At 52.2% G+C, this 15,986-nt stretch overlaps 1 protein-coding gene across 2 annotated transcripts in view; it reads right to left on the bottom strand.

The window, feature by feature from the left end:
- Positions 1 to 455: 455 nt before the first annotated feature.
- The window catches only part of RINL (Ras and Rab interactor like), a 34,958-nt gene continuing 19,427 nt past the window's right edge, over positions 456 to 15,986 (bottom strand). For both annotated transcript variants that reach the window (XM_077932297.1, XM_077932298.1), the window contains 7 exons: positions 15,233 to 15,321; positions 13,234 to 13,608; positions 11,437 to 12,093; positions 7,164 to 7,478; positions 5,837 to 5,965; positions 3,791 to 3,957; positions 456 to 1,686 (listed from right to left, as the gene is read on the bottom strand). In XM_077932297.1, the coding sequence (XP_077788423.1) occupies positions 1,324 to 1,686; positions 3,791 to 3,957; positions 5,837 to 5,965; positions 7,164 to 7,478; positions 11,437 to 12,093; positions 13,234 to 13,608; positions 15,233 to 15,321 (2,095 nt within the window). In that variant the 3' untranslated portion in view covers positions 456 to 1,323. The remainder of the gene's footprint in view (positions 1,687 to 3,790; positions 3,958 to 5,836; positions 5,966 to 7,163; positions 7,479 to 11,436; positions 12,094 to 13,233; positions 13,609 to 15,232; positions 15,322 to 15,986) is intronic.

Here is a 15,986-nt window from a genome sequence, read left to right as displayed (position 1 = left end):
TGGAGCCTCCCTCCTCCCTGGCCAGCAGGGAGGGAGGGAGAGGAGCTGCTTCCTTTGAAACCCGGGAAATTTAAGGGACATCATCAATAAGGGACAGCAGCGGGACACGGCGCTGGGATAAGGGAGTTTCCCGCCAAATAAGGGACGCTTGACAGCTATGCTCTAGACTCCGATCACCATCAGCCCCAGCTACGGACGAAGGGTTCTGTATGTACTCAACGCCAAATCTGCCCCAAACCTCACTTTCCAAAACACTGCACAAACCAAAATGCAGCCGTCCGTCGACATTCCCACTTCAACAAACGTTGCCATGCAGTTCTCCAGTCAAGGTTTACAAAAGTGCATGGATGAGGGGAAAACACAGTGTGCAGAAAAATGAAGGTATTTATGAAAATGACATTCAGAAACACACAGTGTGGGGAGGAAACAGGCTGCAGCAATGTGCACACTCCCCAAAATGTAAAGATGTGTTTATTAGGAGAAATCGGCAATAAGATGCTGATGAAATGTCACGGTTTTGGGGACACTGTGAATCGCTCCGAAATGTGGAGAGCTGGATTCGATACAGTGGTACCTTGGAAATCGAATGGCTTGGCTCCCGAACAAATTATCTCCCAAACGTCACAAACCCGGAAGGGACTTCTGTTTTGCGAACTATTTTTGGAAGCTGAACGTCCGACGGGGCTTCTGATTGGCTGCAGGAGCTTCCTGCAGCCAATCGGAAGCTGCGATTTGGTTTCCGAACGTTTTGGAAGTCGAGCGGACTTCCGGAACGGATTCCGTTCGACTTCCAAGGTACGACTGTATTGGGGGAAAATGAGAACGTGAGAGGACTGGAACTGAACAGATTCTGCCACCTGCAGCCTCAGCCAGCCAGGCCAATGGCCAGGGATGATGGGAGTTGTAGTCCAACAATATCTAGAGGGCACCAAGATGGCTAAACCTGCCTTAGAAGTAAGGCCCCATATGCTCTAGGCATTTAAAGCAGTTTTGTACCACTGTAATGCCACTTAAGTTTCCCACTTATCCTTACCAGTCTGGTCAGCCCTGGTCTAAACGGAAGAGGGAACTCTGGCAGGGCAACAGGAGTAGTAAAGAAACAAAATGGCGGCCGCTCCCTCACAAGCTTCCATGCAAAGGAGAAAGGCTCATCACCCTGTCTTCTACCAGTACTTCAGGGCTGAGGTCTTCTGTTCGAGACTTTTCCTGGCGGACATTTTATAACCCAGTCTCTCAGCTTTTCCCGACGTTTCCACCCAGTCAGAAACCCAAAAGCTTGGTCAACCGTCTGGAGAAGTTTCCGGAAGGTTCCGAGGCCCACGCTCAATCCGGTTGCCCCGTGTCCTTGCTTTCGAGGGGCTCCCGGGCCTCAGTCGAGCGGTCAGGGTTCAAAAGGGAAGGGGGAGCGGCGGTAGCGGGGAGCCCCCTGTCTTTGGGCTTGTAAACGAAACTCCCGGGCCCCCCTTGGGCCTGGAGGGTCTCTGAGCGGAGTCTCTGCGGGCAGCTGTCCCCGGCCAAGAGCTGAGAGGAGCCGTGCGACACCAAGAAAAGGCCGTGGGACTCGGGATCGGAGACGCCGTACTTCTCAGCGCACACAGCGCACACCGATGCCGTTGTCATGTCAGGGGGCACGGAGATGGTCTTCTGGTTGTTGAAGGGTTCGCAGAAGGAGACGTAGAGGATGTTCTGAAGGGGGGTGGGAAGCAGAAAGTTACCGTGCGGCCAAGGCCCTTGAGGTAGTAGGCCTGCCATTAAAGCAATGGTTCTCCAACATATTGGAGTGGCAGGAGCAGATAAATTAAATAATAATAATAATAATAATAATAATAATAATAATAATAATGTATTATTGATACGCCGGACACAGGTGGCACTGTGGGTTAAACCACAGAGCCTAGGGCTTGCTGACCGGAAGGTCGGTGGTTCGAATCCCAATAACGGGGTGAGCTCCCATTGCTCGGTCCCTGCTCCTGCCAACCTAGCAGTTCGAAAGCACATCAAAGTGCAAGTAGATAAATAGGTACCGCTCCAGCAGGAAGGTAAACGGCGTTTCCGTGCGCTGCTCTGGTTTGCCAGAAGCGGCTTAGTCATGCTGGCCACATGACCCGGAAGCTGTACGCCGGCTCCCTTGGCCAATAAAGCGAGATGAGCGCCGCAACCCCAGAGTCATCTGTGACTGGACCTAATGGTCAGGGGTCCCTTTACCTTTACCTTTATATTGATACCCCACTCATCTGACTTAAAAACACAATAAAACATCAAACATTGAAAACTTTCCTAAACAGGGCTGCCTTCAGGTGTCTTCTAAAAGTCAGATAGTTGTTTATTTCCTTGACATCTGGTGGGAGGGCGTTCCACAGGGAGGGTGCCACTACCAAAAAGGCCCTCTGCCTGGTTCCCTGCCACCTCACTTCTCAGAGTGAGGGAGCCACCTGAAGGCTCTCGGAGCTGGACCTCATGAACAATGGGGGTGGAGATGCTCCTTCAGGTATACAGGACTGAGGCCGTTTAGGGCTTTCAAGGTCAGCACCAATGCTTTGAATTGTGCTTGGAAATGTACTGGGAGCCAATGTAGGTCTTTCAGGACCGGTGTTTTATGTTAGATGGCAAGTGTGGCGGGGAGATTCAAGGGCAATCAAAGAAACCTTTCTACATTTCAGTGTGGTATAGTATGGTATCAAAACATTTCTATTCGTGGAATATGGAGAGATATTTTCAAAACGAGAGCAAGAGCAATTGGCTAGTCTTCCACTGTTCTCCACGGCACATTGATGTGAATTTCAACTGTGGCTGATATGACAGACCGGAAAAGAGAAAGGCGTCTTTGCATTGATGAGAGTTGGGTCTGTCTCATACAAGACCTGATACAACGAGATTACGCAGCAAAAGCAAGCTCAAACCTCTTGATGAGTTTGTAGACGTACTTAAGGTACATATGTCAGAGGCTCATTTATAGTAATATTTTGGGGAGGATTCCTGTTCTTATGCAGTTCTTACACTTTCTGGATGTTCCATGATCATGTCCCTTCCAGATCTACGATTCTATGATACAGTGGTACCTTGGTTTAAGAACAGCTTAGTTTATGAACAACTTGGATTAAGAACGCTGCAAAACCGGAAGTAAGTGCTTTGGTTTGTGAACTTTGCCTTGGAAGCAGAACATGTTCCGCTTCCTGTTGAGCGTGTTCCATTTGTAAACTGAATCCCCCGCCGCTATGGGAAAGCATGCCTTGGTTTAAGAATGCTTTGGTTTAAGAATGGACTAAATTCATGGATTAAGTTCGTAAACCAAGGTACAACTGTACTATGAACTTGCGGAACAACCAGCGACGCTCCTGCAGGTGATCTCAGGGATTGGGCTGGGATAGAAAGGTGTCCCTGGGGCAACCTAAACCTCAGCTGATTAATGCAAGGACCTTGAACCCGGCCCGGTAGTGGATGGGCAGCCAGTAAAGATGATCTGATACCAAAGAGTGAGCTTGCAACCCCAAGAGATATCAGTCATTCCCCGTTTCCATCCATACCAGGAAAAGCACCCAGGCACCCTGTAAGTTGTTCCTTTGCCTGCATGGTTTGATTTCAAACTCTGTAGCCCCCCAAAAAAGTCACCCGACATCATTGTGATGTCAGTTTGATTGACAGGTGAGGAACAGGTGTGGGGGAGGTACTACACTGGCCTGACTGAGTTCCGCACCCCATCCCGGAATTTGGCTCCCAGAATCCCTTGCTCTCTCCCACTTCTTAGCCCCCGGCTTCAGCACAGGACTTCTTTTGCAGACTCCAGCCTCACCTGGGAATGGCTCCGGTTGGCGTGGTGATGGTGGATGGTTCGGCGCCGATGCCACTGATGGATGGAGCGCTGGGCCTCGATGCTGATTTGCCGCGTCACCGTGGCCGCTGGCTGGAAGTTCTCGATGTGGAAGAGGGCGCCAAACCAGGTGGTGAGGTAATAGCCTCCTGCGGCGCGAGAGGGAGGGAGAAGAGAAAACCCGCGTCAGAATGGAGATGTATGGGCTCAGGAAGGCTTTTGGATCCGAACCCTTCAGAGGACTGAACTCGGGCCTGGCTTAAGCACAGAAGCGACACCTGGGCCACTGTTCTCAGCCCTGTCCACCAGGTGGGTCACTCCCTGAACCAGAATGTCCCTTAGAGCGAAAATAGAAACGCTAATCCTGTGCCCGTTGGCAAAGACATCATCGCTTGGTGCGCTTCAGTGCACATCAGCGCAGTTCAATTAACTCAAATGCGGTAGAAGTGGAGTGTGGCTTTGCGTCCCTCTGTTCCAGGGATGCAGAACCCGTGGCGTGCCATATGTACAGTCATACCTCGGGTTGAAGTTTCTTCAGGTTGAGCGTTTTCGGGTTGCGCTCCGAGGTGACCCGGAAGTAACGGAAAGCATTACTTCCGGGTTTCGCCATTTGCGCATGCGCAGATGCTCAAAATGACATCACGCGCATGCGCAGAAGCGGCGAAACGCAACCCGCGCACACGCAGATGTGCAGACGCGGGTTGCGTTCGCTTCAGGATGCGAACGAGGCTCCGGAACAGATCCCGTTCACATCCAGAGGTACCACTGTATAGGTATAAGGCGGTATATAAATTCATTAAATGAATAAAAAAAATACGTTGCTGGACTACAACTCACATCATCCCTGACCATTGGGCCAAGCTGGCTGGGGATGATGGGAGCTGAAGTGCAACAGCTCCCTCACACCTGTGCTCTATTCCCTATATGTGTGTCATGGACTGGCTGGATGTGGAGGAATGGTGGGAGGAACCAGATGGGGGACCGCCCATTAGAAGAAGGCTCAGAGCCCGGGGATTGGTGGTGGGACGGCAATGAGTAGTCAGAGGGAGAAGATGGGGAAGAGGAGGTTGGAAACTGAAGAGGGAACAGGGCTTCGTGAGCTGGGAGAGTCTGTGGCAGAAAGCAGTCCAGAATCAGAGGCAGAAGAGGAAGCAGGAGAGGAGGTGGGGCCAAGAGGCAGAGGTGCGGCAGGCTGCGGAAGAAGCCAGGGGGTCTCCCCCTCCTGCTGTGACAAGCTCCCTTCCCCCCCTGGTCTCCAAGAACCAGAAGAGGTATGAAAAGGGGAGAGCAGAGAGAGAGAAGACAACAGAGCCCCAGATTGCTTGGGAAGGAGACTTAGGGAACTGTGAGAAGGCAGGGACCTTCAGTTCTCACTTCTGCACCTGGGGCAAGATCTACTGGGATGAGGTGCTGCGCTCACTAGGCCTGGTCTTCTGATTCAACCTAGTTTCCTTTAATAGTCAACTTACTCCGTAAATGTAGAGGGACACGGGTGGCACTGTGGGTTAAACCACAGAGCCTAGGGCTTGCCGATCAGAAGGTTGGCGGTTCGAATCCCCATGATGGGGTGAGCTCCCATTGCTCACTCCCTGCTCCTGCCAACCTAGCAGTTCGAAAGCACGTCAAAGTGCAAGTAGATAAATAGGTACCGCTCCAGCGGGAAGGTAAACGGCGTTTCCGTGCGCTGCTCTGGTTCGCCAGAAGCGGCTTGGTCATGCTGGCCACATGACCCGGAAGCTGTCCGCCGGCTCCCTCGGCCAGTAAAGCGAGATGAGCGCCACAACCCCAGAGTTGGTAACGACTGGACCTAATGGTCAGGGGTCCTTTTACCTTTACAACTTACTCCATACAATTTATTGCTGGCTTGTTCCTGACACCCGCTCCTGACAACATGAGGCAGAGACTTCTGGGGTCTCCTAGAGACATTAACCCTAAACCTTAGGAGGACATCCAGTAGCTAGCAAAAATCCAGATCATTTCAGGATACCCAAGGGACAGATCTAGGTGTGGCACAACTTGCCGGCTTACCTTCTCCCAGCAGCTGGCTGGGGTCCATCAGTTCCATCATGTACTCGACATCCAGCTGCACCGAAACCACGTCACAGTTCACCAGCATGTAGATCAGAACCGGCAGGAAGTCGTCGGCGCCAAAAGACTCTTCCGAACATGGGAAAACAGAAGAACATCATCAGAGCCAGCGCTACTGTTCTGGTGCAAGGAAAGCGGATGTAGAGAAATGGTTGTCTCTTTCTCTCATAATACAGTGGTACAGCGGTAAGAACTTAATTCGTTCCGGAGGTCCGTTCTTAACCTGAAACTGTTCTTAACCTGAAGCACCACTTTAGCTAATGGGGCCTCCTGCTGCTGCCGTGTTGCCCGAGCACGATTTCTGTTCTCATCCTGAAGCAAAGTTCTTAACCCGAGGTACTATTTATGGGTTAGCGGAGTCTGTAACCTGAAGCGTATGTAACCCGAGGTACCACTGTACAGTCGTACATTATGATACGATAATCTTTATTGTCGTTGTCCCATACAGAACGAAATTGTTGATTTGAACATTTCGGCTCCAGAACGCCACAAACCTGGAAGTGTTCTGGTTTGCGAACGTTCTTTGGAACCCGAAAGTCCGATAGGGCTTCCACGGCTTCCGATTGGCTGCAGGAGCTTCCTGCAGCCAATTGGAAGCTGCGCCTTAGTTTCCGAACGTTTTGGAAGTCGAACGGACTTCCGGAACGGATTCCGTTCGGCTTCCGAGGTACGACTATACTGGGACTCAGGGGCGTTTGGTGAAGCTGAATGTTGGGAGATTCGTTGAGCCCGGACACTGAGATCCAGCGCCGAGGGCCTTCTGGCGGTTCCCTCATTGCGAGAAGTGAGGTTACAGGGAACCAGACAGAGGGCCTTCTTGGTAGTGGCACCCGCCCTGTGGAATGCCCTCCCTTCAGATGTGAAGGAAATAAGCAGCTATCTTCTTTTGAAAAGACATCTGAAGGCAGCCCTGTTTAGGGAAGTTTTTAATATTTAATGCTGTATTGTTTTTAACACTTGATTGGGAGCCGCCCAGAGTGGCTGGGTATAAATAATAAATAATAAATAATAAATAACAAATAACAAATAATTATTATTATTATTCAAGACAAGCAAAAAGAAAAGCACTTCTTCCCAAGTCAGGCCACTTGGTCCATGCACCTCAGTGCTGCCTACACTGGTTGGCAGCCACTCTCCAGAATTTCAGACAGGGAAGCCTTCCCCAGCTGGGGATTGAAACTGGGACCTTGCTGGAGGCAAACCAGCTGCTCTAAACCATTGAGCTCTGATCCATCTCAGAGACATGTTGCCAAGGCAGCCTCCCTACCTGTTCCTCCTGCAGCCTGGTTCATGGCTTCGTAGAGCATCTTGCAGACTTTGAGCATGTGCGTCTCCTTCTTCTTGGGCGAGTAAGCCTGGTGCATGAGGTTCAGCTTGGCCTGGATGCGCTCTAAGGCGGCCGCATCTGGGACGCCGGCCGTCACGCCCAGCTCGGCCAGGCTCTGCCGCCGCATGGTGGCCTGGTGCTGGCTCAGCTTGTCCAGGGTGCCGTCGTGGGCGTGGAATTCGTGCAACTGGGCGTAGATGGAGTTCCGGAGAGGCTTTAGCATGCATTTGTACAGAGCGGCTTCGACCACGGAACCTAGCAGGAAAATGATACGAGAAAGGGGAAGAGGGAGAGGAAGAGAAAATGAAGCCACGACACGTTACTGTGGATCACGTAGGTCAGGCAAGTGGGGCAAGCACAACTCCGGGATTTTTCTCCCCAGACGAGGAGTAACGATGCAACGTGGATGAGGCGATGACGAGGCTTTCAAGGTTGTGGCAAGTTTAATGGTGATAATAATGGGCGGCTATCCTAGAGGAAGGGACGCGGGTGGCGCTGTGGGTTAAACCACAGAGCCTAGGACTTGCCAATCAGAAGGTCGGCGGTTCGAATCCCCGCGACGGGGTGAGCTCCCGTTGCTCGGTCCCTGCTCCTGCCAACCTAGCAGTTCAAAGCACGTCAAAGTGCAAGTAGATAAATAGGTACTGCTCCGGCGGGAAGGTAAACGGCGTTTCCGTGCGCTGTTCTGGTTCGCCAGAAGCGGCTTAGTCATGCTGGCCACATGACCCAGAAGCTGTACGCCGACTCCCTTGGCCATTAAAGCAAGATGAGTGCTGCAACCCCAGAGTCGGCCACGACTGGACCTAATGCTCAGAGGTCCCTTTACCTTTATCCTAGAGGAAGTCAGAGGACGATAATCCAGAGACTGGAGCACCCTTTTGTTTGATGGTGTTCCAGTTTAAAATATAACCACATTTGTCGCAAGGTTGCTTGCACTTTGAATTCAAAACCAAAAGGTTGCATTTTCAGCTAGCTAAGGGCAGGGGCGGAGGAAGGGGGTGCGGTAGGGGCGGGTCACCCCAGAGATCACCTCTGAGGGGGGTGACAAAATGCCGGGTTGCACTCACCGTGGGGCCTGCAGCACACCCAAGCCACACATCTCTTCTGGGAGTGAAGCGGTGGCTTGGGCACGCGCAGGTTCCGCGCAGCCCAAACGGTTTGCCTGCCGCCTCCCCCTCAGCTGTAGGGTGGCTGAGTGGGAAGAGGCAGGCAGACTCCTTGGAGGCCCCGCGGAGCGTCCTGCCCCAGCTGGCCCCGTGCCTGGGCGCCAGGCATGCGCACCACCCCAGGCGCCCGATCGCCTTGCTCCGCCGCTGGCTAAGGGTTTTTTTGTTGTTGTTGAAGGCTCAATATGTTAAAAGCTCAGTGTCTTCTACAATATGGCATTCAGAGGTGCAGGGAGAGTGTGTTTTGACTACACAGAATTATAGTTTTGGAACATAACCCCTGCTTAAGCTAAGGGTGAGCTATACTGCTGTACTTCCTCTCACCCCTTAAAGTGAGAATTGGAAAGTTCCCAGGAGCTGAGATTCCTGCATTGCAGGGGGTTGGACTAGATGACCCCTGGGGTCCCTTCCAACTCTATAATAATAATAAAAATTATTTATACCCCACCCTCCCCAGCCAAGACCAGGCTCAGGGCGGCTAGGTAAAGGTAAAGGGACCCCTGACCATTAGGTCCAGTCGTGGCCGACTCTGGGGTTGCGGCGCTCATCTCGCTTTATTGGCTGAGGGAGCCGGCGTACAGCTTCCGGGTCATGTGGCCAGCATGACTAAGCCGCTTCTGGCGAACCAGAGCAGCGCACAGAAATGCTGTTTACCTTCCCACCGGAGCGGTATCTATTTATCTACTTGCACTTTGACGTGCTTTCGAACTGCTAGGTTGGCAGGAGCAGAGACCGAGCAACGGGAGCTCACCCCGTCGCAGGGATTCGAACCGCCGACCTTCAGATCGGCAAATCCTAGGCTCTGTGGTTTAACCCACAGCGCCACCCACGTCCCAACCCGCTAACACCCGATATAAAACAAATTGATTGAAATACAACTTAAAAACAAGATTGAAATACAACATTAAAACATTAAAATACAGCCTCATTTCAATGGAAAACTTTTTTGGGGATGAAAACGTCAAGTCTTCACCAAGGCTAGCTATCCAGACTGGTCCTACATGGGCCAGAAAAAAGCCAGGGAAGTCCCCAAATAGGAGTTCCATCACAGAAGGAGAAAGGAAAAAGGAAAGAGGGGAAGGGGATCAAGTTGATTCCAAGCCAAAGGCCAGGCGGAACAACTCTGTCTTACAGGCCCTGTGGAAAGAGATCAGATCCTGTAAGGCCCTGGTCTCATGAGACAGAGCATTCCACCAGGCTGGAGCCAGTGTTGAAAAGGCCCTGGCTCTGGTTGAGGCTAATCTGACTTCCTTAGGGCCCGGGACCTCTAGGGTGTTGCTATTTATGGACCTTAAGGTCCTCCGTGGGGCATACCAGGAGAGGCGGTCCTGTAGGTATAGAATCATAGAATCATAGAATCATAGAATCATAGAGTTGGAATAGACCACAAGGGCCATCGAGTCCAACCCCCTGCCAAGCAGGAAACACCATCAGAGCACTCCTGACATATGGTTGTCAAGCCTCTGCTTAAAGACCTCCAAAGAAGGAGACTCCACCACACTCCTTGGCAGCAAAGTCCACTGTCGAGTATGAGGGTCCTCTATGCTTCTAAGAAACCTGATTCTGTATTCTGGGTGGAAACATCAGTAAGTGGGCCAAAGCCCAACAAACAAGCAAGTGCACGGAATCCAAAGCCTCTTTGGATTTCTTTGTGTCCAGGAAGCTACCTCGGTTCCTCTTTGCATCTGCTCCCTCCCAGCTGCCTCTGCTGCGTACGGTGTGGGCTGCATCAGAGCCTCAACCACAGCTTCCTAAGTGCTCTGCTCTGGCCCACGTGTGAGCAGATAGCAATGTCGCAAGCTGGCCGCGGTCCAGAGTGGAAACGGCAGGGGTGTTATTTTCGGCTGCTCAGAGATACGATGAAATACATTTATAAGCAGCTTTGCCGGGAAGCAGGTAACCTGACAATGTGACTGTTTCTGTTTTGGGGGTAAACAGAGCTTTGCCCCCCACCAAGATTGCAACCTTGGCCATGCAGAGTAGCACAAGAGGAGGAGGAGGAAGAGCAGGAGGTCGTGGGGTTGTCAAGTCAGCAGCACCCCAGACCCTAAGATTTCAGTACCCAAATCTGAGATCTAGGGGGGAGCCCTGGTGATGTCACAGATGTGGGCCCTGGAGACGGAGGTTAATTGGGAGAGGGGAGGAAGGAGCAATGTAGGGCAGCGCCCACCCATACCGACAGTCTGTGCAATAATTTGCAGCGGGCTGAAACTTCAAGCTGCACACGTAGTTTTCTGAGTAACTTTTCTTTTAAAAAATAAAGATTGTATAATTTTAGAAGGTTGTATTATCTTTGAAGGGGGTGTGGCCATGAAGGGACCCTGTCCTTCTGAATTTGCCACGGCTACGCTACTGCCAGCAACCAAAACTGTTCAAAACAGACGACTCTCAAGTAGGGTTGCCATCATGGCTGTCAACTTTTCCCTTTTTTAAAGGGTAATTCCCTTATTCTGAATAGGATTCCTCGCAAGGAAAGGGATAAGTTGACACCTATGGTTGCCATATTTCGAAGAGACAAAAAGAGGGCACATTTGCCGACTTTTACTTTTCGCTGTGGGTTAAACCACAGAGCCTAGGACTTGCCGATCAGAAGGTTGGCGGTTCGAATCCCCGCGACGGGGTGAGCTCCCGTTGCTCGGTCCCTGCTCCTGCCAACCTAGCAGTTCGAAAGCACCTCAAAGTGCAATTAGATAAATAGGTACGCTCCGGTGGGAAGGTAAACAGCGTTTCCGTGTGCTGCTCTGGTTCGCCAGAAGCGGCTTAGTCCTGCTGGCCACATGACCCGGAAGCTGTACGCCGGTTCCCTCGGCCAATAAAGTGAGATGAGCGCCGCAACCCCAGAGTCAGTCACGACTGGACCTAATGGTCAGGGGTCCCTTTACCTTTACACTACTGCCAGCAACCAAAACTATTCAAAAGAGACGACTCTCAAGTAGGGCTGCCATATTTTGAAGAGAAAAAAAGAGGGCACATTTGCCAACTTCTGCTTTTAACTATGGATCGCTCGAAGAGGAAGGGCGGGATACGAACTTAATAACGATAAATACCCAGGTCCATCTCCTCGGCCTCGCTGTGCTCACAGACCACATGCAGCTCCGAGCTCTCGCACAGGTAGCCCTTGAGGTTACTGATCATCTGCCGGATCTCCTGGAGCAGGTCGGTGCTGGTCGCATACCGTTTCCCGGCTCCGCGCAGGATGTGCCCCACGAAGCTCTGCACCAGCCCTCCCACGTAGGAGGACGGCTCCTGGGCCAGCTCCTCCACCCGCTTGGACACCCGGCGTTCGGCCGAGAGGAACCCGCTGAGCGTGCTGCCCACGGCGGAGAGGCGCTGGAAGACCTTGTAACTCAGGGCGGAGGAGCGACGGCGCTGCTTCTTCTGCTGAGCGGCCGCGGCGGCGAGCAGCCCCTCCGTCTCGTCCTCCACGCTGCTGACGGAGAGCGAGTCGAGTTCGGGGATGGGAGGAAGCAAGATGTTCTCGCTCAGCAGAGAGGATTCGGAGCTGGACTTTTGCAGCGGCCAGGTGGGAGGAGGCGTGGTTGGGATCCCCTCGATCCAGGAGACGCGGTGCGGGGACTTGACCTCCTTCAGGTGCGGGTCGGGGGACAGAGGCGGTTCTTCGGAGACGCCTTCCGAACTGCTGCAGGCCAGGCTGCGATGGAGAGGCCTCCGCCGCGCGGTGGTGGAGCGGAGGAGAGAGTCACCTGAGGGTTGGCGGCAAAGAGAAAGGCATGCTGGGTTAAATTGCTCTTGTTTGCAGGGCGCTCTTCCTAAGCACGCTCGCCTGACACCATCACTGCAAACCTTCACTGCATCCGGACTCCAGTCCCCGGAACGCGCCAGGTCTCTCCTGGTTATGAAGAATCGGAGAGCCGAGTGTCATCAGCATTCTGATGGCACCTAGGCCCCTGTCTCCTATAGTTCCAGGTACAAACAGACAATGGGGGTACCTCTGCCCCCGTGACTCCCCTTCCAGGACATTACAGAGTCTGTTCTTATCAGCCAAGGGCTTGGCTCTGGACCTTGCCCACCTGTAGCCAGCCAGAAGACAGTAACCCTCCGTACGTCGGAAATGGAAACGCACGCTTACCTGCAGGCCGAAATTACCGTATTTTTCGCTCTATAAGACACACTTTTTCCCTCCAGCTGCATGTGGAGGAGAAGGGAATCGAACCCGGTTCCCCAGATTACGAGTCCACCGCTCTTAACCACTACACCACACTGGCAGACACTTTCCCCAGCCCTACCCAGAGATACTGGGGATTGAATTTGGGGCCTTCTGCATACAAAGCAGATGGTCTTCTGCTGAGCCAAGGGCCCTTGCCCTCAATAATTCTGAACACAGTAAGATGCTGATTCAGTCCATCTAGCTCAGCACACTGTCCACACTGACTGGAAGCAGTGGGGTTCAGGCAGAGAGCATTGCCCGCTCTTCCTGGAGATGAGGACCAGAGATGGGTCATTCTGCATGCAAGGAAGGTGCTCTGGCACCAAGCTACACATCCAGTATGGTGTAATGGTTAAGAGCGGTAGACTCGTAATCTGATGAACCGGGTTCGCTTCCCCGCTCCTCCACATGCAGCTGCTGGGTAACCTTGGGCTAGTCACACTTCTCTGAAGTCTCTCAGCCCCACTTACCTCACAGAGTGTTTGTTGTGGGAGAGGAAGGGAAAGGAGAATGTTAGCCGCTTTGAGACTCCTTCGGGTAGTGATAAAGCGGGATATTAAATCCAAATCCAAACATCTTCCCTACACACCGAGTGCAGTGGGAAAGCAGGAGAACTGGAAGCAGAGTCTTCATGCTACGAATGTGGCGGATGCCCTTGATAGCAGCAGCTCCTTACCTTTCTCCATCTCCTCCTCCTCCTCCTCTTCTGGAGACTCTGGATGATCCAGACTCCCACGGGCTCCTTGTTTCCCGGATGCTGCTTTTACTGAGCCGGACTTCTGGGGAGTCCCCAGCCCGTTCGGGAACCGCAGAGTGCCCCTCGTGCTACTTGACCGGCACAAGCTGGACGCAAGGTCAAGCCAGCTGGCATCGCTGTGCACCGAGACGAACAGCGGGTTGATGATGCACAGAGCTTCGTCCTCGGACGTTATCCGGACAGAACAGACCGCCGGTCTGGATTTAGAGGGGGCTCCATCCAGACCCACGGGCCCTTCTTCCACTTCAGCCGACACCAGCCCATCGTCAGGTTTAAGGGGCATTGTCCAGAACTCTGACAATGAAGCAAAGAGAGAATGTGAAGGTTACTTTCTTTCTTTTTCCTCCCAGGGGGCTTTCCTGTGCCTTTAATTAACAGCTGCCTGACAGGGAGCTATTAAAACAAGTGCAGCTTCCCAACATGGAATTGCAAACTGGAAAGAGATGGGACACCTGGATTTCTCCACCAGCTCCATCTGGTACGCAGGCTGAGACCCTATCTGTCATTTTGGACTTGCAGCTGTCCATGGAGGCGCAGGTCAATTCTGTGTCCAGGGCAGCTGTTTATCAGCTCCATCTGGTACACAGGCTGAGACCCTTATCTGCCCACAGACTGTCTCGCTAGAGTGGTGCATGCTCTGGTTATCTCCCGCTTGGACTACTGCAATGCACTCTTCGTGGGGCTACCTTTGAAGGTGGCCCAGAAACTGTAACTAATACAGAATGCAGCAGCTAGACTGGTGACTGGGAGCGGCCGCCGAGACCATATAACACTGGTCCTGAAAGACCTACATTGGCTCCCAGTATGTTTCCGAGCGCAATTCAAAGTGTTGGTGCTGACCTCTAAAGCCCTAAATGGCCTCGGTCCAGTATATCTGAAGGAGCGTCTCCACCCCCATCGTTCTACTGGACACTGAGGTCCAGCGCCAAGGGCCTTCTGGCGGTTCCCTCACTGCAAGAAGCCAAGTTACAGGGAAGCAGGCAGAGGGCCTTCTCGGTAGTGGCACCCGCCCTGTGGAACGCCCTCCCACCAGATGTCAAGAGAACTAGACAACAAGACAACAACAAGACAACACAACAAGCTCCCACCAGATGTCAAGAGAACTAGACAACAAGACAACAAGACAACAACTACCAGACTTTTAGACGACATCTGAAGGCAGCCCTGTTTCGGGAAGCTTTTAATGTTTGAGGCATTACTGTATTTTAATATTCGGTTGGAAGCCAGCCAGAGTGGCTGGGGGAGCCCAGCCAGATGGGCAGGGTATATATAATAAATTATTATTATTATTCTGACTCTCATACAGCTTGTTAGCAAGGCATAGGACCCTCATCCCAGAACAAGGAGAGTGAGGACTAATGGAGACACACACAAAAGCCAGCCTTGGAGAGGAGACCATTTTGTAAATTCCCCCCCCAGTAAAGACTGTGGGAACTTCCAGAAAAACTGTTTATTGAGCAATATTCCTGATGTGTTTGCGGGGAGATGAGACATTGTTGGCTATTGAATGAGCCTTCACTTTGTGGGGAGGACAGACAAGGTTGGCTGTTTAATGAGCATTTGTTTTCCGATTTACTTGTGGGGAGGTTAGACGACGTCGCATCAAAGCGCTATATCCCACACTTCGCAGTGCCATTTCCCTGTCCCTTTCCTTATGGCAAAATATCTGATCTTTGGGGGGAAGTCGGCTTGCTGCGCAAGAGCTCCCAACCTCAAATTGTTGGTACAGTATTGAATCCCACACAAAAACACTGACATTCTAAGCAGCGCCACCTGAGAGCATTTGGAGACCAGAAAGCAAGGCGATGCAGAGTTGGGTTGACCCAACCTATTCAAGCAACACCAAGCGACAGGAATTTTGACTTGCAAGGAGGAGGAAGAAATCGATACCACCACCCCCTGCCCTGCTGTTACTCACTCATGCCCAAGGCAGCAACCGCATCTAATTCAGGCTTGTGTAGAAGTCGAAGGGCATCTGGGATCCTCAGCATATGGGGCAGGATGTCTCTAGAAGCACAGAATGCAGCACATTCACAAAACCAGTTCCCAAAGGAGGCAGCCAGAATCACCAGCATAGCTGTCAAGTGTCCCTTATTTGAAGGGGCAGTCACTTATTCCAGCGCCATGTCCCGCTGCTGTCCCTTATTGATGGATGTCCCTTAAACGATGTCCCTTAAATTTCAAAGGAAGCAGCTCCTCTCCCTCCCTCCCTCCCTGCCGGCCAGGGAGGAGGGAGGCTCCAACTGTGTTGCTTGGCTGTGTTGCTCACCCAATAAGAAGTCTAAGAACGACTGGGGGGGTGAAGCTTGCATGCCTTGTGTGTGGCTAGTTAATGCAAGCTGAGGGGTTTTTTGAAAGCTGGGCGCCATTTTGTTGCACGTGCTGCTGCAAACTTTGCAGTGCAAAGCCAGGCCGGGGAGCCATCTTAAGCTGAGGCTGCATAGGCCTTGTGATGCATGTGATTCAGATTCTATTCAGTTGAACCTCTGGTTACAAAGTTGGTTGGACAGTGTTCTCGAAGCTACCAGCATGAGTTTGACCAGACTGCAGGAGGACAGGAAGACTGGAGTGCCTGGAACAGGTGAGGCTGCAGGTCCCTTATTTGGCTGCTGGTCCCTTATTTTCAAATCTGTAAGTTGACAGCTATGATCACAAGCCACAGGGCAGCAGCG

This window comes from Podarcis muralis, chromosome 7 (genome assembly GCF_964188315.1).
Source record: "Podarcis muralis chromosome 7, rPodMur119.hap1.1, whole genome shotgun sequence".
NCBI classification, from domain to species: Eukaryota; Metazoa; Chordata; class Lepidosauria; order Squamata; family Lacertidae; genus Podarcis; species Podarcis muralis.
The sequence above is the reverse complement of the archived record's forward strand: the minus strand, read 5'-3'. Positions and strand labels throughout refer to the sequence as shown.